Source organism: Narcine bancroftii, chromosome 3 (assembly GCF_036971445.1).
Source record: "Narcine bancroftii isolate sNarBan1 chromosome 3, sNarBan1.hap1, whole genome shotgun sequence".
In the NCBI taxonomy this organism is placed as follows: Eukaryota; Metazoa; Chordata; class Chondrichthyes; order Torpediniformes; family Narcinidae; genus Narcine; species Narcine bancroftii.
The window spans coordinates 285,578,056-285,603,044 of NC_091471.1; the positions used below are offsets into that span (position 1 = coordinate 285,578,056).

Below are 24,989 nucleotides of genomic sequence, written 5' to 3' on the forward strand. Positions count from 1 at the left end.
AAAATAAAAAAATTTAAAAAAAAAAAAAAAAAAAAAACATGAGAAGTTCAAAAGGCAAACTAACAGAAAAGCATTCTTGAATTTCTGTGTGTAAAACCTTGCTGAAATTACTTAGTTACATTTTGTTCAGGGTTCCATGTCAATGTATTGCAAGTTCTTCCAGGTGGTGGTGTTGTAATGTGGAGAAACTCTCCTTCCAGGGAGTTCTTAAAGAGACATGTCCATCAACTTGATTATTTGCTAGAGTTGATGCCGTCTCAAACCAGTGCAATGAATAGAGCTACTACCACCTAACTTCGGCCCTGAACCCTGGCCCTGACTATCTGCAGTTTTTACCTTCTCCCTGTGACCACGTGAGCTTCCTCTGGATGCTTCAATGTCCTCTCAAATCTCCAAGATATGGCTGTTCCTGTAGTGTGTAAGTGAGTTGTAGAATCTGGAGGGAAATGATAGAAATGTGGGAAAATTAAAAAAGGGAACAGCATAGATTTATAAAAACGGTTACGGGAAAGTCAGAGCAAACTTGATGGACCAAAGGCTAACTGCATCATGCTTATAGAACAAAATTGGACACTGGAAGGTATAAAGACTTAAAGGTGTGTGAAGTAAAATGTTTTACTGTTGTGTTACCCTTGGCAAGGTGTGCATTCTATCGCGTGCTCTTTAGTTCAAAATGATTTATGTGCCAAATATTTTCTTTTGTATTTCCTTTTCCACTGGCATCCCAGTTAATTGGCCATGCAGTGTCCTGGGCTAGGAAACCATTTGTACTGTATACACTGGGCCTCACTTAACTGGGATACTAATTGCTTTGCCACTGAACACACTCAACTGCAGGGATCAGAGTCTTCTACCTTCAACTGGAAACAGGTCACTTTCTGCAGTACCTCTTCCACTGATTTAGTCAACAAACGCTGGGGATATGAGTAGGGGTAGAGGCAGTGATGTGAAGTGATATCATTCGATGCCGATGTTCAGACAATTCCTTTTCCACTGAACCCTGTCCCAGTAAATTCCCTGTTAATTCTTGGGATGGTGCCAGTGGAAAAGGGCCTAAAGATTGATGTTGTAGCGGCAGCTACCCTGCTCCTGAAAGAACACACACAACCAGACGGGTTGAGCTCAGTGAGCAGACTACTTTATTGCAGGATGCTGGGCTGCACTTATACTCCCAGCCTGGACCTGGCTGAGAACCTCGCTGGAGGGCGCTGACGTCACCTGGACGTCATGCGAGCTTCTGAGCTCCATTATGGAAGGGAACCCCCCCCCCCCCCCGATGGCATGGCGTACAAGCGAGGCCGATTCGCCTGCCTCGTGGTGAGCCGCCACAGTATATTACTTATTGCAATTTAAAATAAATTTAGCAGTGTCAAGTTTCGTGCTTTTCATTTTTTTTCTACAAAACATCTGTTTTTGAAAATCGAAGTTGGCAATTTGGTGGGTGGGGGCGGGGCAAGTCGTTGGCATTGTCCAGGGTGGAAAATAGTCTGGCACCAGTTTTAACTGTTACCAAACTCCACCCTACCTGGTTCCATTTGTCTGGAATCCTTTAGTCGTCCTTGGTCAACCGACTGACACCTTCCCTCGCTTGTCTTCCCTTTCATCCTCAGGCCTGAAGCAGGGAGGGTTTAGACTGGAAGACTCAGGTGTTCATTTTCCCCCATAGATGTTGTTGGAGATACTGAGTTCCTGCAGCAGATTTTATAAAAATCAAAATTTATTGTAATGAACAAGTCATGAAATTGGTGTTTTGTTGCAGCATCCTTGTGCAAACATTCATATTATAACCATTTTACAACATTACTCTCAATTTTCTCTTTTTCTTTGGCTTGGCTTTGCGGACGAAGATTTATAGAGGGGTAATGTCCACGTCAGCTGCAGGCTCGTTTGTGGCTGACAAGTCCGATGCAGGACAGGCAGACACAATTGCAGCGGTTGAAGGGGAAAATTGATTGGTTGGGGTTGGGTGTTGGGTTTTTCCTCCTTTGTCTTTTATCAGTGAGGTGGGCTCTGCGGTCTTCTTCAAAGGAGGTTGCTGCCCGCCGAACTGTGAGGCGCCAAGATGCACAGTTGGAGGCAATATCAGCCCACTGGCGGTGGTCAATGTGGCAGGCACCAAGAGATTTCTTTAGGCAGTCCTTGTACCTCTTTGGTGCACCTCTGTCACGGTGGCCAGTGGAGAGCTCGCCATATAACACGATCTTGGGAAGGCGATGGTCCTCCATTCTGGAGACGTGACCCACCCAGCGCAGCTGGATCTTCAGCAGCGTGGACTCGATGCTGTCGACCTCTGCCATCTCGAGTACTTCGACGTTAGGGATGAAAGCGCTCCAATGGATGTTGAGGATGGAGCGGAGACAACGCTGGTGGAAGCGTTCTAGGAGCCCTAGGTGATGCCGGTAGAGGACCCATGATTTGGAGCCGAACAGGAGTGTGGGTATGACAACGGCTCTGTATACGCTTATCTTTGTGAGGTTTTTCAGTTGATTGTTTTTCCAGACTCTTTTGTGTAGTCTTCTAAAGGCGCTATTTGCCTTGACGAGTCTGTTGTCTATCTCATATAAAATGCAATTAACTAACTGCGAGATGAACAAATGTTATCTCAAGGTGGAGACAGTTTCTATGAGTTGGCAGGATGAGGATGACTGGGGAGATCCGTCATTATTTATTACTGCCACTTCCGCGAGGATGATCCCGTGAAATTCTGTTCAGCAGATGCAGAACGTTGACAGTATTTTCTGTTTTTATTTCAGAGCTTCCAACTGCTGCAGTTTTTGTTATTCAACTCCAATGTAAAATTCCCAAGCCCGGAGGGTCAGTCACGTGTCCTGAACTTTGCTACACTGAGCTGCTGACGATCTCCCGCGCTGGGTTTTCACTCGGGGAAGCGCAGCGACGCGGCTCCGCCCTCTTCACGTCACCCGGCGGCGCTGACGCGACGGCGCAGGCAACATGGCGGAGCGGCGGCGTTCGGTGCTGCGTGATGGGGTGCGGATCTTCACCCTCTGCCTGTGTTGGTACACGGTCAGCTCCGGCGGCAACGTCATTAACAAGATGATCCTGAACAATTTTCCGTACCCGGTCACCGTGTCGCTGTTCCACATCCTCTCCATCTGCGCCTTCATGCCGCCGCTGATCCGCGCCTGGAACATCCCGCCCGCCGCCGAGCTGCCGCCGCGCTACTTCCTCCGTCTGGTGCTGCCGCTGGCCTTCGGCAAGTACTTCGCCTCGGTGTCGGCCCACGTCAGCATCTGGAAAGTGCCCGTGTCGTACGCGCACACAGGTGCGTGTCTGCCTGCGTGTCCGCTTTAGTGGGTCGGTCTGCCCGTCTGTGGACAGTCGCCTCTGTTCAGTTGATGTTTATTCAGAGACGTCAATGTTCTATCTGGCTCCCTCTGCTCACTTTGTCAGTGATCAGTCCGTCCCTCTCTCTTCTTCAGTGTTGAGTTCTGTGTTACATCAAGTGTCAGCGATCAGGCTGGTGCCTGTGTTCCATCAAGTGTCAGAGTTCAGGCTGGTGCCTGTGTTCCATCAAGTGTCAGGGTTCAGGCTGGTGCCTGTGTTCCATCAAGTGTCAGGGTTCAGGCTGGTGCCTGTGTTCCATCAAGTGTCAGGGTTCAGGCTGGTGCCTGTGTTCCATCAAGTGTCAGAGTTCAGGCTGGTGCCTGTGTTCCATCAAGTGTCAGAGTTCAGGCTGGTGCCTGTGTTCCATCAAGTGTCAGGGTTCAGGCTGGTGCCTGTGTTCCATCAAGTGTCAGAGTTCAGGCTGGTGCCTGTGTTCCATCAAGTGTCAGAGTTCAGGCTGGTGCCTGTGTTCCATCAAGTGTCAGGGTTCAGGCTGGTGCCTGTGTTCCATCAAGTGTCAGGGTTCAGGCTGGTGCCTGTGTTCCATCAAGTGTCAGAGTTCAGGCTGGTGCCTGTGTTCCATCAAGTGTCAGAGTTCAGGCTGGTGCCTGTGTTCCATCAAGTGTCAGAGTTCAGGCTGGTGCCTGTGTTCCATCAAGTGTCAGGGTTCAGGCTGGTGCCTGTGTTCCATCAAGTGTCAGAGTTCAGGCTGGTGCCTGTGTTCCATCAAGTGTCAGAGTTCAGGCTGGTGCCTGTGTTCAGTCAAGTGTCAGAGTTCAGGCTAGTGCCTGTGTTCCATCAAGTGTCAGAGTTCAGGCTGGTGCCTGTGTTCCATCAAGTGTCAGAGTTCAGGCTGGTGCCTGTGTTCCGTCAAGTGTCAGGGTTCAGGCTGGTGCCTGTGATCCATCAAGTGTCAGGGTTCAGGCTGGTGCCTGTGTTCCATCAAGTGTCAGAGTTCAGGCTGGTGCCTGTGTTCCATCAAGTGTCAGAGTTCAGGCTGGTGCCTGTGTTCAGTCAAGTGTCAGAGTTCAGGCTGGTGCCTGTGTTCCATCAAGTGTCAGGGTTCAGGCTGGTGCTTATGTTCCATCAAGTGTCAGAGTTCAGGCTGGTGCCTGTGTTCAGTCAAGTGTCAGTGTTCAGGCTGGTGCCTGTGTTCCATCAAGTGTCAGAGTTCAGGCTGGTGCCTGTGTTCCATCAAGTGTCAGGGTTCAGGCTGGTGCCTGTGTTCCATCAAGTGTCAGAGTTCAGGCTGGTGCCTGTGTTCCATCAAGTGTCAGAATTCTGGCTGGTGCCTGTGTTCCATCAAGTGTCAGGGTTCAGGCTGGTGCCTATGTTCCATCAAGTGTCAGAGTTCAGGCTGCTGCCTGAGTTCCATCAAGTGTCAGAGTTCAGGCTGCTGCCTGTGTTCCATCAAGTGTCAGAGTTCAGGCTGGTGCTTGTGTTCAGTCAAGTGTCAGAGTTCAGGCTGGTGCCTGTGTTCAGTCAAGTGTCAGAGTTCAGGCTGGTGCCTGTGTTCCATCAAGTGTCAGAGTTCAGGCTGGTGCCTGTGTTCAGTCAAGTGTCAGAGTTCAGGCTGCTGCCTGTGTTCCATCAAGTGTCAGAGTTCAGGCTGGTGCCTGTGTTCCATCAAGTGTCAGGGTTCAGGCTGGTGCCTGTGTTCCATCAAGTGTCAGAGTTCAGGCTGGTGCCTGTGTTCCATCAAGTGTCAGGGTTCAGGCTGGTGCCTGTGTTCCATCAAGTGTCAGAATTCAGGCTGGTGCCTGTGTTCCATCAAGTGTCAGAGTTCAGGCTGGTGCCTATGTTCCATCAAGTGTCAGAGTTCAGGCTGGTGCCTGTGTTCCATCAAGTGTCAGGGTTCAGGCTGGTGCCTGTGTTCCATCAAGTGTCAGAGTTCAGGCTGGTGCCTGTATTCCATCAAGTGTCAGAGTTCAGGCTGGTGCCTGTGTTCCATCAAGTGTCAGGGTTCAGGCTGGTGCCTGTGTTCAGTCAAGTGTCAGAGTTCAGGCTGGTGCCTGTGTTCAGTCAAGTGTCAGAGTTCAGGCTGGTGCCTGTGTTCCATCAAGTGTCAGGGTTCAGGCTGGTGCCTATGTTCCATCAAGTGTCAGAGTTCAGGCTGCTGCCTGAGTTCCATCAAGTGTCAGAGTTCAGGCTGGTGCCTGTGCTCCATCAAGTGTCAGAGTTCAGGCTGGTGCCTGTGTTCCATCAAGTGTCAGAGTTCAGGCTGGTGCCTGTGTTCCATCAAGTGTCAGAGTTCAGGCTGGTGCCTGTGTTCCATCAAGTGTCAGAGTTCAGGCTAGTGCATGTGTTCAGTCAAGTGTCAGAGTTCAGGCTGGTGCCTGTGTTCCATCAAGTGTCAGAGTTCAGGCTGGTGCCTGTGTTCAGTCAAGTGTCAGGGTTCAGGCTGGTGCCTGTGTTCCATTAAGTGTCAGAGTTCAGGCTGCTGCCTGTGTTCCATCAAGTGTCAGAGTTCAGGCTGGTGTCTGTGTTCAGTCAAGTGTCAGAGTTCAGGCTGGTGCCTGTGTTCCATCGAGTGTCAGAGTTCAGGCTGGTGCCTGTGTTCCATCAAGTGTCAGGGTTCAGGCTGGTGCCTGTGTTCCATCAAGTGTCAGCGATCAGGCTGGTGCCTGTGTTCCATCAAGTGTCAGGGTTCAGGCTGGTGCCTGTGTTCCATCAAGTGTCAGAGTTCAGGCTGGTGCCTGTGTTCCATCAAGTGTCAGGGTTCAGGCTGGTGCCTGTGTTCCATCAAGTGTCAGAGTTCAGGCTGGTGCCTGTGTTCCATCAAGTGTCAGAGTTCAGGCTGGTGCCTGTGTTCCATCAAGTGTCAGGGTTCAGGCTGGTGCCTGTGTTCAGTCAAGTGTCAGAGTTCAGGCTGGTGCCTGTGTTCAGTCAAGTGTCAGAGTTCAGGCTGGTGCCTGTGTTCCATCAAGTGTCAGGGTTCAGGCTGGTGCCTATGTTCCATCAAGTGTCAGAGTTCAGGCTGCTGCCTGAGTTCCATCAAGTGTCAGAGTTCAGGCTGGTGCCTGTGTTCCATCAAGTGTCAGAGTTCAGGCTGGTGCCTGTGTTCCATCAAGTGTCAGAGTTCAGGCTAGTGCCTGTGTTCCATCAAGTGTCAGAGTTCAGGCCGGTGCCTGTGTTCCATCAAGTGTCAGAGTTCAGGCCGGTGCCTGTGTTCCATCAAGTGTCGGAGTTCAGGCTAGTGCATGTGTTCAGTCAAGTGTCAGAGTTCAGGCTGGTGCCTGTGTTCCATCAAGTGTCAGAGTTCAGGCTGGTGCCTGTGTTCAGTCAAGTGTCAGAGTTCAGGCTGGTGCCTGTGTTCCATCAAGTGTCAGAGTTCAGGCTGGTGCCTGTGTTCAGTCAAGTGTCAGAGTTCAGGCTGGTGCCTGTGTTCCATCGAGTGTCAGAGTTCAGGCTGGTGCCTGTGTTCCATCAAGTGTCAGGGTTCAGGCTGGTGCCTGTGTTCCATCAAGTGTCAGCGATCAGGCTGGTGCCTGTGTTCCATCAAGTGTCGGGGTTCAGGCTGGTGCCTGTGTTCCATCAAGTGTCAGAGTTCAGGCTGGTGCCTGTGTTCCATCAAGTGTCAGGGTTCAGGCTGGTGCCTGTGTTCCATCAAGTGTCAGGGTTCAGGCTGGTGCCTGTGTTCCGTCAAGAGTCAGGGTTCAGGCTGGTGCCTGTGTTCCGTCAAGTGTCAGGGTTCAGGCTGGTGCCTGTGTTCCGTCAAGAGTCAGGGTTCAGGCTGGTGCCTGTGTTCCGTCAAGTGTCAGGGTTCAGGCTGCTGCCTGTGTTCCATCAAGTGTCAGGGTTCAGGCTGGTGCCTGTGTTCCGTCAAGAGTCAGGGTTCAGGCTGGTGCCTGTGTTCCGTCAAGTGTCAGGGTTCAGGCTGCTGCCTGTGTTCCATCAAGTGTCAGGGTTCAGGCTGGTGCCTGTGTTCCATCAAGTGTCAGGGTTCAGGCTGGTGCCTGTGTTCAGTCAAGAGTCAGAGTTCAGGCTGGTGCCTGTATTCCATCAAGTGTCAGGGAGCAGGCTGATGCCTGTGTTCCAACAAGTGTCAGGGTTCAGGCTGGTGCCTGTATTCCATCAAGTGTCAGCGTTCAGGCTGGTGTCTGTGTTCCATCAATTGTCAGGGTTCATTATGGTACCTGTGTTCAGTCAAGTGTTAGGGTTCAGGCTGGTGCCTGTGTTCCATCAAGTGTCAGGGTTCGTTATGGTACCTGTGTTCAGTCAAGTGTTAGGGTTCAGGCTGGTGCCTGTGTTCAGTCAAGAGTCAGAGTTCAGGCTGGTGCCTGTATTCCATCAAGTGTCAGGGAGCAGGCTGATGCCTGTGTTTCATCAAGTGTCAGGGTTCAGGCTGGTGCCTGTGTTCCATCAAGTGTCAGGGTTCAGGCAGGTACCTGTGTTCCATCAAGTGTCAGGATTCAGGCTGGTGCCTGTGTTCCATCAAGTGTCAGCGTTCAGGCTGGTGCCTGTGTTCGGTTGGCATTCAGTCAGAAGTGTCAGTAGGGTACTGTACCTTTGCTCAGTTTGTCAGTGTTCAGTTTGCCTGAGTTCAAGTCTTGCTCATTTTTCTGATTGCCATTGTTCAGTATGCGCCTTTCAGAATTGGCATGTGAGCAGGTGCATTGCAGACTATACATATATGGTGTGTTTGAATATGTGCATGAGGGTGCAACTTTCCATATTGGTGTCTGTGTTTCCATGTATGGTGTGCCCGAGACTGTATGTGTGTGTGCGCACCAATTTGTCATCAGTATAAACTTGTCATTATTGAATGCACATTCATACTTGTGCCTGAGTTTGTATGGACTTAAGTTTGTTCATTACAGAATGAAATTTATGTTTGTTTTTGTATCAGTTGTCTCACTGTGCCTGTTTGTATTACCTGTCAATGTCAGCATGTGTTAGTATCTGACATTTTCCAGTGATGTCCTTCTGATCCCATACATTATGTACATGTGATTTTTTTTAACACCCATAAATATTAAGAGAATTAAATTGGTAATATATTGAAAATGTTGGAGTTGAGAGTACCAGTTCTGGATTTCATGAAGCAGGAGTGATGAGCTGTGTATCTGCCATGGCCCAGGTGTCTTCTGTCTTCTTTGTTCATGTTCCAGTTTTATCTTTATTCTACTGTGGTATATTGGAAGCAATAATGCTCTGCCAGAGAAAAGCATGGTGATGGCATCTGTTTATTTCTACTATCGTTAAAAATGGCAGACAATTGAGAGTGAGCTGTTGGCTTCAACTTTCTGAGGGCAGGCTGGAAGTTTGAATGAATTGATTTTTTTGTTGCCACGTGTGCTAAAGGGCATTGAAAATCTTTGTTTTGTGTGCCATTGCTGCATACCTTGTACAACTGGTATTGTAAACATACAAATAAAAGAGCAATGAAACAAAAATGCATGGAACAGTGATAAATGTAAAAAAAAGATGTTTAGGCAGTACTATTTTACTATTAAGGGAATCCAATAACAGCAGGAAATAAACTCTTTGAATTTGAAGAGGGGAGGAGAGACGGGTGCAAATGGGTCCTTTAATAATGTTGTTCAACAAGAAGATCTGCAGTTGGTGGGGTTGAGTGCAGTACACAGAAGTGCTGGAGAAACTCGGCAGGACATGCAGCATCCATAAGAAGTCAAAGGTAAACACTACTGCTTCAGCCTGAAAGATTCATCGAGAATCAGGAAAAACATGCATGGTGGGAGGAGGAGAGAGGAAAGAGTACCTGTACTAAATGGATACAAGTGGGAGGGTAGAAGATAAAGAAGCTGAGAAATTATAGGTGGAAAGGGCTGAGGGCTAAGAAGGGCTGAGGGCTAAGAAGGGCTGAGGGCTAAGAAAGGCTGAGGGCTAAGAAAGGCTGAGGGCTAAGAAGGGCTGAGGGCTAAGAAGGGCTGAGGGCTAAGAAGGGCTGAGGGCTAAGAAGGGCTGAGGGCTAAGAAGGGCATCACTGAGAAGAGAAGGAAGGGAAGAGGGTGGGGAGGAAAGGAAACAGATATAGGGAAAAAGAGATGCTGGGGAGAGATTTGTTGAAAATTGGGGAAAAATCGAGCTTAATGCCCTCTCAGATATCTTAATAAACTATCCAAACTATCAAATAATACCAGGTCTGTTTCCCTCTACGCTATCCTCTCATTTGTCTGTGGTCGGAGAGTTATGTTGTAACTAACCCCTTGTAGCCATATTGAATGCATTCGTGGAGTATGTTGCTTTCCCTCTGATAGAACAATTTTCTCAATTGTTCGTGAAGCAGAATTTCGAAAAATTCCAATGTGAAGTCTTGGGTAAAATAAAATAAAAATTCTGAATCTGTTTTGGCCAAATGTGCTTTGCAACATTAGACTTGGTGTCCAGTGGCTACATGTTTGCATCAATATGTCTAAAAAGTAGCTTTGACAAAATTAGTATCTGTCTCCAACCATGATGTTGATGTTAATGCACAGGCTTGTGGGCCAAAAAGCTTGTTACCGTACTGTATGTCCAAATTAAAATTAAAATTGTGCAGACATTCCTTTTGTGGTGTCGGAGCAGTCCCCAATTAGTGTAGCAAGGAAAGGTTAAGAGCCTGATAGCTTTTGGAAAGGAACTGTCCTTGAACCGAGAGGTACCGGTCTTCAGGTTTCTGTACCTTCTGCCCAAACGTAGCAGTTAGAAGAGGTGGTGACCAAGGTGAAAGGGTCCTTTATGATGTTGGCTGCCTTCTTGAGGCAGTACCTCAATGGATGGGAGATCCGAACCTGTATTGAACCTGGCTATATTTTTCTATCTTCTGAATTCCTGGAAATTCAAATTCTTTAAAATTCAAAGCCTCTCTAATCCTTTCACAGGAAGACCACTACATGGGCGAGACTAGCAAACACCAGAGGATGTGTACAAAGTGAGGGGAAGAACGTTTAGGGGTGATGGCAAGGGTATGTTTTTTCCACAGAGTAGTGGGTGCCTGGACTGTATTGCCAGGTGTAGTGGTGGAAGATGGTACAATAGGGACATTTAAAAGCCTCTTAGATAGGCACATGGATGGAAAGAAAATTAGGATTGATTATGAGTGTGAGGTAGAGAAGGTTTTACTTGTTGAGTAGGTTTCTATAGATCAGCACAAGGGCTGAAGATGAGCTGAAGGGCCTGTACTGTGCTGTAATGTTCTATGAGTTTGTACATTCTCCCCATGTCTGCATGGGTTTTCTCTGGGGGTTCTGGTTTCCTTCCACCGTTCAAAACATACTGGTGGTGTAGGTTAACAGGGTGTAAACTGGGCGGCACGGACTTGTGCGACGAAATGGCTTGCAACCGTGCTGTATGTCTAAATTTGAAAAAAAAATACTGAGGGTTAAAATCTCTTACTGCTTTTAAGGAATGGTGATTTGCCTGAATATCTGCTCTTCTGTGTCCTGCTTATTATTGACAAGTCCTATAGCGTACCTAAGCAAAATGATCACCCCTCTTATTTTCTAAGCTCTATTCGTGTGGCTTCATTTGAAGAGCCTTTCTTTGTTTATTGTACCTGCCCCTGAGTTTTGATACATACAGAGAAAGTTATAGGGTACAATATTCAGTCCAGAAAGTTGCAATGTGACCAGATGGAATTTTCGGTCTTGTTCCTTAAGCTTATAACAGTTCAGGAACCCACAGGCAGATTCTGTGGGATGCAGAATCAAAGTGGCAGATAACACTGAATTGCCCTGAAGACTGAGCAGAGGCGCTTCCCCCAAATCAATCATCCAATCTGCATTTGCTTTCTCCAAAGTCAAGGAGAACACATAGAGAACACTGAATATAAGGCACCAGATTGAATGATGTACAATTGAATCACTGGTTCACCAGGAAGGATATTCGGATCTCTGAATGGTGGGAAAAGGACATATTGCATGTCCTGTTGTTCCACGTCAGTGTTGTAAGAGGGCTGGAGAGCTTTGTGTGGACAAAGGGTGGATGAGGGAATTATGAAAGGAATAGTCCCATCAAAATGGCAAAAGTGGACTACGTAGAAGGCTGAGAGGGGATTTGATAGAGGTTGAGCGTTGACGGGCAAAGGAGTAACACGAGGGGAACTTCTTTACTTAGAGAGTGGTTTCTGTGTGGAATGGGCTTCCAGGAAAGATGGTAGAGGCAGGGTCAATTTTGTCATTTAAGAAGAAGTTGGATAAGTATATGGATGGGAGGGGGATGGAGGGATATGGGCAGAGAGCTGGTAAGTGGGATTAGAGGAGGGTACTTGGATCAGTGCAGACTAGAAGGGCCAAATTGGCCTGTTTCTGTGCTGTAATTGTTGTATGATTATATGTGTCTAATACTGGAATGTCATTGAGGTCAGCAGAAATGCGGAGGCTGGTGGGGAACTGTTCTTGTTCTGCTCAGGATGAAAAGAAGTGAGAGGAGGTATTGAAGAAATTAATTAGATGTGGTGGCAAGGAAACAAATCAAGATTAAGGGAGAAGAAGGAAACCTCAGAGAAGCCTACATGGAAAATCTTATGGAGCAATTACAACAGTGAGAAAGAACTAAAGAATGGAATTGGTCCTTGAAGGAGGCCTGGTGGAAGGAAGTCTAGTCAAAATACTGACAGTCTAAGGCAGGAGTGGGCAACCTTTTTTTAAAAACCCACATTCTATCTTAAGTAATCCCTCTGCCATAAGTGCTCTGTGATTAGAAGGAGATTGCTTAAGGTGGGATGTGAGTGGAAAGAAAAAAATTTGAAAACCACTGTTTTAATCATACCTAATTGACTTATGGGCATGGCTTCATTTCTCCAAAGGAAATGGGCCAATGACAATTTTTCTCAAGCAAAATATTTCAGTAACAATTGGGCCTAGAGCAGTGGTTCTCAACCTTTGCTTCCCACTCACATCCTACACAAGCATAGGGCACACATGTCAAACAGGCCCGTGGGCCAAATTTGGCCCGTGATATAATTATATTTGGCCCACAAGATCATATCAGATATGTATTAGAGCTGTCCCGCTGGCCGCCGTGCCAGTATAGCGCATGCACAACTAATACTACAAATCCCAGAATGCTTTGCAAATGCGTTGGCGTCAGCCCGCTAATCGCCCCCAGCTCCTCTCTTTACTTTCATTAGAATCTGTGACCTGTCGCCTAACTCACATGTAATAAACCCCTTACGAAAAATGGCCAAACCAAAGACAGAAAACAGGACCTTTCAAGACAGGTGGGAGGCAAACTCTGACCCCAGAGTTTGATGAACTTTCATCTAAGAAGAGATGCCAAGTATCTGGTTTAGACCCAGGTGCATCAGAGTAAATCACAGTGTAGCAAGCGAAGATTGGATTCATATTTTCTTTGGTTAACTTTGGACTGTTCATAGTTGAAAGATTGGATTTTCATTGAAGCAAGTTGTTATTTTTTTGACTTGTTGGCTTGTGAAAAAAAAAACATTTAAAAGGAGCTTAAAGGCTATAGAGAAATATTATTTATTGAATATTTTATTTCTCATTTGTTAATGCTTCTTCTGGAAAGAGTTTAACCAAAATTATTATTAAACATTTATTTTAATAAGAAAAAGTTTAAAATTACATATGTTGAAAGAAGAGAAAACATGCAGATGTTGTTGAAAATTTTCAATAAATATTTAGTTTGGCCCACGACTTAGTCCAAGTTTTTAATTTTGGCCCTCTGTGAATTTGAGTTTGACACCCCTAGCATAGGGAATACTTAAGGTGGAATGTGAATTTTTTTTTTAAAAGGTTTGCTATTGATATTATCAGTTCTTAGTTATATTAGTATTTATGTCAAAGTTGAAGTTTGCTACTTTTAATGTTCGAGGTTTAAATAGTCCGATTAAGCATAAACGTATTTTGGCGTATATTAAGAAAATGAAAATTGATATCGCTTTTTTACAAGAAACACATTTGAATGTCAAAGAAAGTATGAAATTGAAAAGGGATTGGGTAGGACATGTATATTCTTCTTCATTTAATTCCAGGGCTAAAGGTCTAGCAATTTTGATACATAAGAATTTATCTTTTGAATTACAATCAATGAAGGAAAAGGCAGGATGTATTCTTAAATTAAACTGTAAGATTTTTAGTGAATTTTGGACTTTACTTAATATTTATGCCCCAAATGAAGATGATTAAACATTTATTTCTGATGCATTTTTATGTCTGGATCAGGCTAATGAGAATGTTTTAGTTAAATAGAATTATCTAGGTTGAAACTGGAATATAATACTTTGCAATCTTATCAATTTGAGTGTATAATTAATAGGACTAAACAACGATATTATGAATGGGGAGAGAAAGCACATAAGGTATTGATATGGCAATTAAAGAAAGAACAGGTTTCGAGGATTATTAATGCTGTTAGATGGAATTCGCTTATTACGTATAAACCTCGTGAGATTAATGATAAGTTTTGTTCATTTTATAAAAAGTTATATACATCTGATGGAGAACAAGAAAATGGATCGATTGATCTTTTTTTTATCACAGTTGAACTTACTGACCTTAGGGGATGTAGATATACAGGAGTTGGAAGCATCATTTATTGACTCGGAAATTAAGATAGCTATGATGGAAATGCCGAACGGTAAATTGCCTGGTGATGATGGATTTTCGGTTGAATTTTATAAAATTTTTACGATGACCTCTCTATAGTGTTTGGAGATGTACTATGTCAGGTTGGCGAACATTATGAATTACCTGAGTCTTGTTCTAGTGCTTTAATTATGGTAATTCCAAAGGAAGATAGAGATCCTTTGAAAGTATCTTCATATAGACCGATTTCGTTCTTGAATGTAGATTATAAAATTATAGCCAAAATTTTAGCGAATAGATTGGCTAAATTTTTACCTAAGTTGATTCATATGGATCAAACAGGTTTCATAAAGAATAGATATGCCTCGGATAATAGTTTACGTGTGATTATTTGATTAATAGATTTCGACAATCTCCAGACTCTCCGATGGTGATATCTTTAGATGCCGAAAAAGCATTTCATAGAGTTGAGTGGAATTTTTTGTTTAAAGTGTTGGAGAAATTCAAGTTTGGTCCTTTTTTTATTGGTTGGATTAAGGCTTTATATAGTAAACCAGTACCTAGAGTACTGACGAATGGTTTGATTTCGGAACTGTTTAAACTCACCCGATCTACTCGTCAAGTTTGTCCTTTATCACCAGCTTTATTTGCATTAGTGATCAAACCTTTGGCTCAGTTGATAAGACAGAATACACAGATACAGGGTATGAAAGTTTTAGATGAGGAATATAAAATTTATTTATTTGCTGATGATGTATTGGTGTACCTGACAAATCCAGCTCAATCACTTTTGCATTTGAAGGAGTGTTTGATGCAATATGGATGTCTTTCTGGAGATAAAGTTAATTGGGATAAAAGTGAAATATTACCGTTGAGTGAAGGAGATTATTCAGTTTATAAGAATATTCTTAATTTGAAATGGACAGATCGAATTAAGTATTTGGGTATAATTATGGATGTCCATTATCAATCTTTATATAAATTAAATTATATTCCGTTAATGAAAAAAATTAAGACTGATTTGATTAAATAGAAAAATCTACCTATTAATTTATTGGGTAGAATAAGTACAATTAATATGAATATCTTTCCGCGTATACGATATTTATTTCAATCTGTTCCGTATTTATTTGACAATATTTTTTTTGAGATTTGAATAAAATAGTTAGGGAGTTTTTATGGAGAGGTAAATTTTCAAGAGTAGCATTGAATAAATTAACTTGGAAATATGACCTGGGGGATTACGGTTGCCGCATTTTTTGAAATTATTATGAAGCAGCCCAATTTAAATTTATTAGCTCATTGTTGGATTTGGAACGGCCCCCTAGTTGGGCCAAAATTGAGATGGAAAATATTTATGAATTTGAAATACATCAATTTTTGTTTAGATGGAATGTAAATTTGTTACAGCAATATAATGTGCCTATATTAAAACATTTAATGAAATTATGGACGAAGAAAAAGAAATTGATAGGTGAATTGTCGGCTTTGACTCCATTGTATAATAATCAACTTATTCCTTTATCAATATATAATCGGAGTTTATTACACTGGAGATTAAAAGGTGTGGAAAATTTGGGAGATTGTTTTAAAGATAGTAAATTTTTATCTTTTGATCAGATGAGGGATAGTTATGGTATTGATAAGAATTTTTTGTTTCTTTATTATCAAATTCAATCTTTGGTAAAGCATGTGTTTGGTATAAGATATGATTTTACCTGAAATGACTAAATTTGAGACTTTTCTTATGAAGGTACCAGAGAAGGGATATATTTCAATTATGTATCAAATATTACAGGATGGTATGGATAAAAAGGGTTGGTATAAATCTAAAGGTAAATGGGAAGTGGAGATTGGTTTTATTTTTTCCGAGGATGATTGGTCAGGTATTTGTTATGATACTGCAACTAGACTGATAAATACACGTTAGACACATATAATCATATAACAATTACAGCACAGAAACAGGCCAATTTGGCCCTTCTAGTCTGCACTGATCCAAGTACCCTCCTCTAATCCCACTTACCAGCTCTCTGCCCATATCCCTCCATCCCCCTCCCATCCATATACTTATCCAACTTCTTCTTAAATGACAAAATTGACCCTGCCTCTACCATCTTTCCTGGAAGCCCATTCCACACAGAAACCACTCTCTAAGTAAAGAAGTTCCCCTCGTGTTACTCCTTTGCCCGTCAACGCTCAACCTCTATCAAATCCCCTCTCAGCCTTCTACGTAGTCCACTTTTGCCATTTTGATGGGACTATTCCTTTCATAATTCCCTCATCCACCCTTTGTCCACACAAAGCTCTCCAGCCCTCTTACAACACTGACGTGGAACAACAGGACATGCAATATGTCCTTTTCCCACCATTCAGAGATCCGAATATCCTTCCTGGTGAACCAGTGATTCAATTGTACATCATTCAATCTGGTGCCTTATATTCAGTGTTCTCTATGTGTTCTCCTTGACTTTGGAGAAAGCAAATGCAGATTGGATGATTGATTTGGGGGAAGCGCCTCTGCTCAGTCTTCAGGGCAATTCAGTGTTATCTGCCACTTTGATTCTGCATCCCACAGAATCTGCCTGTGGGTTCCTGAACTGCAATGATTAATTATAATTTTTTACATCAACTATATTTAACACCTGAAAAACTAAAAAAATATGTTTTTTATGACTCAGATTTGTGTTTTAGATGTGGTAACGCGGTTGGAACTTCTTTTCATGTGGTTTGGTCATGTATAAATATACAATCTTTTTGGAAAAAAAATTCAACTGTTTTTAGAATATCTGTATAAGATTAAAATAGTTTTAGATCCAACAGTATTTTTATTGGGTAGTTTGCAGCCTTTGAAAGGTCTGGGATTAGATAAATTTCAACTTGTTTTTGTACATTTAGCATTATCTGTAGCGAAAAAATGTATTGCTAGTATGTGGAAGGATATGAATATGATTGATATTAATAGGTGGTATAATGAGATGAAATATTGTTTAATAATGGAAAAATTACGTATGTTTCGTGTGATAATTATAATTTTTTTCTTCATAAGTGGTTGTTATATTCAGAATATTTACATTTTGATTTACATTGATTAGATTTTAACAAGTATGCTTCATTTTTCTTTATTTCTTTATTTATTTTCTCTTTTTTTCATGGCTCTCCTTAGGAGAGTTGGCTGAAGGGGGGGGCGGTTTCTCTTTTTTTTCTTTCTTTTTTCTTTTATATAAAATATAAAATGTAATGTTCATGTCTAGTTTATTGTTATATATGTAACTTATTACCTGTATCTTGAGCGAATAAAAGTTTTGGGGGGAAAAAAAGTTGCCCACCCCTGGACTCTAAGGGCTTTTAATGAATGTTGTTACTAATTTGGTCCCAAGATGGAGTGATCCTAAGAAGGAAGAGTCAGAGATGCACCATGTGAAAATAGGAGCAAGGTGGAAATTTAGCAGAAGAAGTGGCAAAATTAATCATGGATAGATATCAAATCTGTGCCAACCAAAAAAATGTTAATCCCAATTTCTTCATTCTCCCTTTATTCTCATCAACTGTTCCCCAGATTCTAGCAATCACCAACAAAATTTTGGCTAATTTTGGTCAGTTAACCTATGACACCCCACATCTTTGGGAGGTAACCGGAGTCCCCAGCAGAAAATCACATTGTCATATGGAGAACTTTTAAACTCCATACAGACAGCACCCAAGGTAAGGATTGAATCTGACTTCAGTTGTGAAGCAGCAGCTCTTCCGACTGTTTCACTGTGCTGTCCACAAGCATTAAGTTCTGTGTGGGTTTATGTGTCAGCACCAATGCAGTCATCAATGCAAAGGGCACAGTTCAGTTTCGAATCAAGACCATTCTACAGCATCCACCGCCATCAGACACTTCAACGATAAACTCAATCAGGGACTCATTTGAGGACTCTTACTTTTGCACATTATTGATTTTTTTTCACCCTCGCTGTATTGCAAATTTGTTTAGATTTCTTTATTTGTTTACATGTGTATGTTGTGTAGAGTTTTTTTTGCACTACCAATAAGTGGTAATTCTGCCTCACCCACAGGAAAATGAATCTCAGGGTTGTATGTGATATAGTCTGTCAATAGATCTGAAATTTGAAAAGACAGACATAGCTTGTGTCCTTGCCGATTCCTTTTGCAACACCTTTGAGCTGGAGAAAGTGAGTGGTCTTAGGCGTGAAGCTGTTCAATATGAGAACGAGTTCAGCAAGTGAATGAGTATAGAGCCATAGGACACTACAGGACAGAAACAGACCATGTGGCCCATCTAGTCCATGTCAGACTTCATCCCATTGACCTGTGCCTGGACCATAGCCCTCTGTTCCTCTCCTATCCAGGTACTTATCCAAAGTTATGTTAAATGTCAAAATCAAAGGGGGCGTGGCAAGATGGTGTAGAGTCTAGACGTGTAATCTCGACCTCTCTGGCCGGACTTTTAAGTACCAGTTTTTTAACCCTTTGTTTTCAAGTTTAAACTTATTCTTCTTGGCTTGGCTTCGCGGACGAAGATTTATGGAGGGGGTAAAAGTCCACGTCAGCTGCAGGCTTGTTTGTGGCTGACAAGTCCGATGCGGGACAGGCAGACACGGTTGCAGCGGCTGCAGGGGAAAATTGGTTGGTTGGGGTTGGGTGTTGGGTTTTTCCTCCTTTGCCTTTTGTCAGTGAGGTGGGCTCTGCGGTCTTCTTCAAAGGAGGTTGCTGCCCGCCAAACTGTGAGGCGCCAAGATGCACGGTTTGAGGCGATATCAGCCCACTGGCGGTGGTCAATGTGGCAGGCACCAAGAGATTTCTTTAGGCAGTCCTTGTACCTTTTCTTTGGTGCACCTCTGTCACGGTGGCCAGTGGAGAGCTCGCCATATAACACGATCTTGGGAAGGCGATGGTCCTCCATTCTGGAGACGTGACCCACCCAGCGCAGCTGGATCTACAGCAGCGTGGACTCGATGCTGTCGACCTCTGCCATCTCGAGTACTTCGACGTTAGGGATGAAAGCGCTCCAATGGATGTTGAGGATGGAGCGGAGACAACGCTGGTGGAAGCGTTCTAGGAGCCGTAGGTGATGCCGGTAGAGGACCCATGATTCGGAGCCGAACAGGAGTGTGGGTATGACAACGGCTCTGTATACGCTTATCTTTGTGAGGTTTTTCAGTTGGTTGTTTTTCCAGTCTCTTTTGTGTAGTCTTCCAAAGGCGCTATTTGCCTTGGCGAGTCTGTTGTCTATCTCATTGTCGATCCTTGCATCTGATGAAATGGTGCAGCCGAGATAGGTAAACTGGTTGACCGTTTTGAGTTTTGTGTGCCCGATGGAGATGTGGGGGGGCTGGTAGTCATGGTGGGGAGCTGGCTGATGGAGGACCTCAGTCTTCTTCAGGCTGACTTCCAGGCCAAACATTTTGGCAGTTTCCGCAAAGCAGGACGTCAAGCGCTGAAGAGCTGGCTCTGAATGGGCAACTAAAGCGGCATCGTCTGCAAAGAGTAGTTCACGGACAAGTTTCTCTTGTGTCTTGGTGTGAGCTTGCAGGCGCCTCAGATTGAAGAGACTGCCATCCGTGCGGTACCGGATGTAAACAGCGTCTTCATTGTTGGGGTCTTTCATGGCTTGGTTCAGCATCATGCTGAAGAAGATTGAAAAGAGGGTTGGTGCGAGAACACAGCCTTGCTTCACGCCATTGTTAATGGAGAAGGGTTCAGAGAGCTCATTGCTGTATCTGACCCGACCTTGTTGGTTTTCGTGCAGTTGGATAATCATGTTGAGGAACTTTGGGGGACATCCGATGCGCTCTAGTATTTGCCAAAGCCCTTTTCTGCTCACGGTGTCGAAGGCTTTGGTGAGGTCAACAAAGGTGATGTAGAGTCCTTCGTTTTGTTCTCTGCACTTTTCTTGGAGCTGTCTGAGGGCAAAGACCATGTCAGTAGTTCCTCTGTTTGCGCGAAAGCCGCACTGTGATTCTGGGAGAATATTCTCGGCGACACTAGGTATTATTCTATTTAGTAAAATCCTAGCGAAGATTTTGCCTGCAATGGAGAGCAGCGTGATTCCCCTGTAGTTTGAGCAGTCTGATTTCTCGCCTTTATTTTTGTACAGGGTGATGATGGTGGCATCACGAAGATCCTGAGGCAGTTTTCCTTGGTCCCAACAAAGCTTGAAAAACTCATGCAGTTTGGCATGCAGAGTTTTGCCGCCAGCCTTCCAGACCTCTGGGGGGATTCCATCCATACCTGCTGCTTTGCCACTTTTCAGTTGTTCGATTGCCTTTTATGTCTCATCCAGGGTGAGGACCTCATCCACCTCTAGCCTTAGGGGCTGTTGAGGGAGCTGGAGCAGGGCGGAATCTTGAACTGAGCGGTTGGCACTGAAAAGAGATTGGAAGTGTTCTGACCATCGGTTGAGGATGGAAATCTTGTCGCTGAGGAGGACTTTGCCGTCTGAGCTGCGCAGCGGGCTTTGGACTTTGGGTGAGGGGCCGTATACGGCTTTTAGAGCCTCGTAGAAACCCCTGAAGTGTCCAATGTCCGCGCTGAGCTGGGTTCGTTTGGCGAGGCTAGTCCACCACTCATTTTGGATCTCCCGGAGTTTGCGCTGAAGATGGCTGCATGCGCGACGGAAGGCTTGTTTCTTCTCTGGACAGGACGGCTTTGTAAGGTGAGCCTGGTGGGCAGCTCGCTTCTTTGCCAGCAGCTCCTGGATTTCCTGGCTGTTTTCGTCAAACCAGTCCTTGTTTTTCCTGGAGGAGAAGCCCAGTACCTCTTCAGTGGATTGCAGTATGGCAGTCTTCAACTGATCCCAGAGGGTTTCAGGGGACGGGTCCGTGAGGCGGGTTGCATCGTCGAGCTTTGCTTTGAGGTTTGCCTGGAAGTTTCCTCTCGCTTCGTCTGACTGCAGGTTTCCAACATTGAACCTCTTTCTGGGGGCTTTACTGTTCCTGGGCTTTGGCTTGAAGTGAAGGTTGAGCTTGCAGCGAACCAGCCGGTGGTCAGTGTGGCATTCCGCGCTAGGCATGACCCTGGTGTGGAGCACGTCTCGTTTGTCACTTTCTCGCACCAGGATGTAGTCCAGGAGGTGCCAGTGTTTGGATCGGGGATGCATCCAGGTGGTCTTAAGGCTGTCCCTCTGCTGAAAAAGGGTGTTTGTAATGACAAGCCGCTGTTCTGCGCAGAGCTCCAACAGGAGGCGCCCATTGTCGTTGCACTTGCTGACGCCATGCTTGCCCAGGATTCCTGGCCAGGTTTCTGAGTCTTTGCCGACACGAGCGTTGAAGTCGCCCAGGATGACAACCTTGTCGGCTGTAGGGGTGCGTTGGATGAGGTTGCGCAGGTCGGTGTAGAACTTGTCCTTTTCAGCTGGTTCCACCTGGAGGGTTGGAGCATAGACACTGTTGAGGGTGATGCAACGCTTGTTTTGAAGGGGGAGTCGCATGGACATGATTCGGTCCGAGTGGCCTGTCGGGAGGTTTTCGAGTTTGGAGGCAATGAAGCTCTTGACCATGAAGCCTACACCAGATAGGCGTCGTTCATCCGAAGGCTTGCCAGACCAGTAGAGTGTGTAGCCCGCGCCGCGTTCTTGGAGGCTGCCTACATCTGCCAGGCGGACTTCACTGAGAGCGGCTATGTCGATATCAATTCTGAGGAGTTCATGTGCAATGAGGGCAGACCGACGTTCAGGTCGGTGGCTGTCAGCCTTGTCTAGCATGGTTCTGATGTTCCAGCATGTTAGCTTGAGTTTGTGAGCATCTTTTGAGGGGGAGGACGTGGAGGGGGAGGACGTGGAGGGGGAGGACGTGGAGGGGGAGGACGTGGAGGGGGAGGACGTGGAGGGGGAGGACGTGGAGGGGGAGGACGTGGACCTGTCCTCGGGCCTGCGCAAAGGAGCTTTTAGGTGGAGTGCAGTGCGCGCAGTACTGGCCCCACCCTTTACACCCATGGTTCGTGTGCCGTGGCCGAGCAAGCTGGGACGTGGCTGGGACAGAGAGAGCAGCAACGGCCCCGGCCCCGGTCCAGGCGAAGGGTAGGTGGCGGCGGCCCCGATCCGGGCAGGAGCAAGGGGGAGACGGCGGCCCCGGCCTCGGTCGAGTGAGGCAGGCGGAGGCCCCGATCCGGGCAGAGAGTGGGAGGCGGCGGCCCCAGTCTGGGCACAGAGAGAGCAGCAGTGGCCCCGGCCCCGGTCCGTGCGAAAGGGTAGGCGGCGGCGGCCCCGATCCGGGCAGGAGCAAGGGGGAGACGGCGGCCCCGGCCTCGGTCGAGTGAGGCAGGCGGAGGCCCCGATCCGGGCAGAGAGTGGGAGGCGGCGGCCCCAGTCCAGGCACAGGGAGCGCTGCGGCGGCCCCGGCCCCGCTCCGGGCAGTATGGACTGACTTAGGAGGGGAGGCAGACCCCTCCAGCCCGGGTAAGAAACCTGCATAGGAGAAGGCCACTCCGATATAAAACCTACGAAACTTATTAACATTTAGTTTAAAGTATTAAGGAACTATTATGGCCATTAATGGTAAAAAAGATTAAACCTCAAGTGCAAAAGAAGTTACGTTTTCGAAGTATTGAAGATTTGGGTCCTAAACAACTTGCTACAGCCTCAGGTTTAATTTCTTCAGTGCCTAAACTACAAAGACTGCCTATGGATGATCATGAAGCAATGATTTTTGCTGATTCATTGCCAGATATAAGAGGACAAAGACGTAGTCCACCATTGTCTCCTAAAGAAAAATGGGATCTTCGAGTTTGGAACCTCTTGGATGAATAGCAGAATCTTCTTATTCTTATTTTACTTTTTATGTTATTATGATATTTTGAGATTATTTTTTGTTCGGCTGGGGAGGAAGAGATTTGTTCTAGGTTCTATTCGACATCAGCCACTGGTGGGTGATCCACACCCAAATTTTGTTTGGAGTTTACTACCTTTTGGTAGTTTTTTTTGGGGCAGAGGGGTTTTGTTAATTTTTTTTCTTTTTTTTTCAATTTTTACTTTATCTAGCTTTTAATTTGTGATTTTTTCTCTCATATTGGAGGGCCTATATACGATGATTGAGTTTTTATATAAAGATATTATTGGTCTTTAGTAATATTAGTAGATATGTTAAAGTTGAGGTTTGCTACTTTTAATGTTCGAGGTTTAAACAGTTCGATTAAGCGTAAAGATGAGGGACAGCTATGGTATTGATAAGAATTCTTTGTTTCTTTATTTTTAAATTTGATTTTTAGTAAAATGTGTGTTTGGTAGCGATATGATTTTACCTGAAATGACTAAATTTGAGACTTTTCTTATGAAGGTACCAGAGAAGGGTTATATTTTATTCATGTATTAAACATTATAGGTTGGTATGGATAAAAAGGGTTGGGATAAATCCAAATCTGTATAAGATTAAAATACCTTTAGATATGATAGTATCTTTATTGGGCAGTTTGCAACCTCTGAAAGGTTTGGGATTAGATAAATTTCAACTTGCTTTTGTATATTTAGCAATATTTGTAGAGAAAAAATGTATTGTTAGTATGTGGAAAGATACAAATATGATTGATATTAATAGATGGCATAATGAGATGAGATACTGTTTAATAATGGAAAAAAATTACATATGTTTCACATGATAACTGTAGCTTTTTTATTAGTAAGTGGTTGTTATATTCAGAATATTTACATTTTGATTTACGTTGATTAGATTTTAATATGTATGTTTAATTTTAATATTTTTTCATCTCTTCAGTTGGCAGTTTATTTCACACTCTCACCAGTCTTTGCATGAAGAGGTTCCCCTTAATGATCCCTTCAAATATTTCACCTTCCACCTTTAATTTGTGTCCTCTTGTCCTTGACTCACGAAATCTCAGTGGAAAAAGCCTGCTTACATTTCTCTTTCTTCTTCTTTGGCTTGGCTTCGCGGACGAAGATTTATGGAGGGGGTAAATGTCCACGTCAGCTGCAGGCTCGTTTGTGGCTGACAAGTCCGATGCGGGACAGGCAGACGCGGTTGCAGCGGTTGCAGGGGAAAATTGGTTGGTTGGGGTTGGGTGTTGGGTTTTTCTTCCTTTGCCTTTTGTCAGTGAGGTGGGCTCTGCGGTCTTCTTCAAAGGAGGTTGCTGCCCGCCAAACTGTGAGGCGCCAAGATGCACGGTTTGAGGCGATATCAGCCCACTGGCGGTGGTCAATGTGGCAGGCACTCTCTCTATATCCCCCATAATTTTTGTATTCTTGTTGATGTATGTTGAAGGAGGGGAAATAGTCAGGCTTGCATTCAGGAAGAAGCAGATTGTTCCCAGACTATCCTGTCATGGGTGACGTGTAGAGATTTCATAAGTGGCAATGGATGGAATAAATTAAGTTTATTGTCATCTAATTGCACAAGAACAACCTGACAAAACAACTCTATGAATCCTGTGATTTCCCTGCATATTTCTCGAATTTCTGCTGACTATTAGTGGGGCTATAGTATAACTTCATCAAAGTGATTGTTCTCTTCTTGTTTCTAAGTTAAATTCGTACATCCTCAGTGGACAATTCCCAAAGAATATCTTCTTTAAGTACTGATAATTTTCTCCCTAATCAAAAAAAAAGATCCCCCTCCTCTCTTAACTCTGCCTCTACCTTGCATGCAGCATCTGTACTCTGGAACATTAAACTGCCAGTCCAACCCCTTTCTACTACCCACGTTTCTACTCTGGCTATAGTATCCAAGTCCGATGTACATATTCATGCCCTACTTCTCAAGCTTCTTGCATTAAAATAAATACTATTAAGTTTGTCAGAACTTCCACGATCCTTGACTTGCACCTGCCTTTCCTGTCTACTGAACTTGCCCAATTTAACATCTTTTCTCAATTTTAAGTTTTCTCATTGCTATATTTACGCTTTGGGTGCCAACACCTATCAGACTAGTGCTGTAAAGTGAGGATTTCCCAAAGTAATGAGAAAGCAACGGTCAGATAATTGATGATGGAACCATGTTCCTGATGGAGGTATGAGGGGGCAGCTGAGAGCTGGTATGTGATCTCTATGTAATAGTTTACTTGACGACATCAGCGCCATTGTTGTTTGCAGGTTTGATGATGACCTAAGGGTTGATTCTTATCACATTTTCACTTATTATGAGCTAGAAGGGGGAGTCGAACGGTCAACAGAGTGATGGAGTAGGAAATAATTGAACT

General features: G+C 44.6%; 1 protein-coding gene across 2 annotated transcripts in view; it reads left to right on the forward strand.

Annotated features, from left to right (window-relative positions):
• slc35e1 (solute carrier family 35 member E1) overlaps positions 1-24,989 on the forward strand; it is a 302,175-nt gene that overhangs the window by 220,371 nt on the left and 56,815 nt on the right. For both annotated transcript variants that reach the window (XM_069928471.1, XM_069928472.1), the window contains exon 2: positions 2,754-3,283. In XM_069928471.1, the coding sequence (XP_069784572.1) occupies positions 2,953-3,283 (331 nt within the window). In that variant the 5' untranslated portion in view covers positions 2,754-2,952. The remainder of the gene's footprint in view (positions 1-2,753; positions 3,284-24,989) is intronic.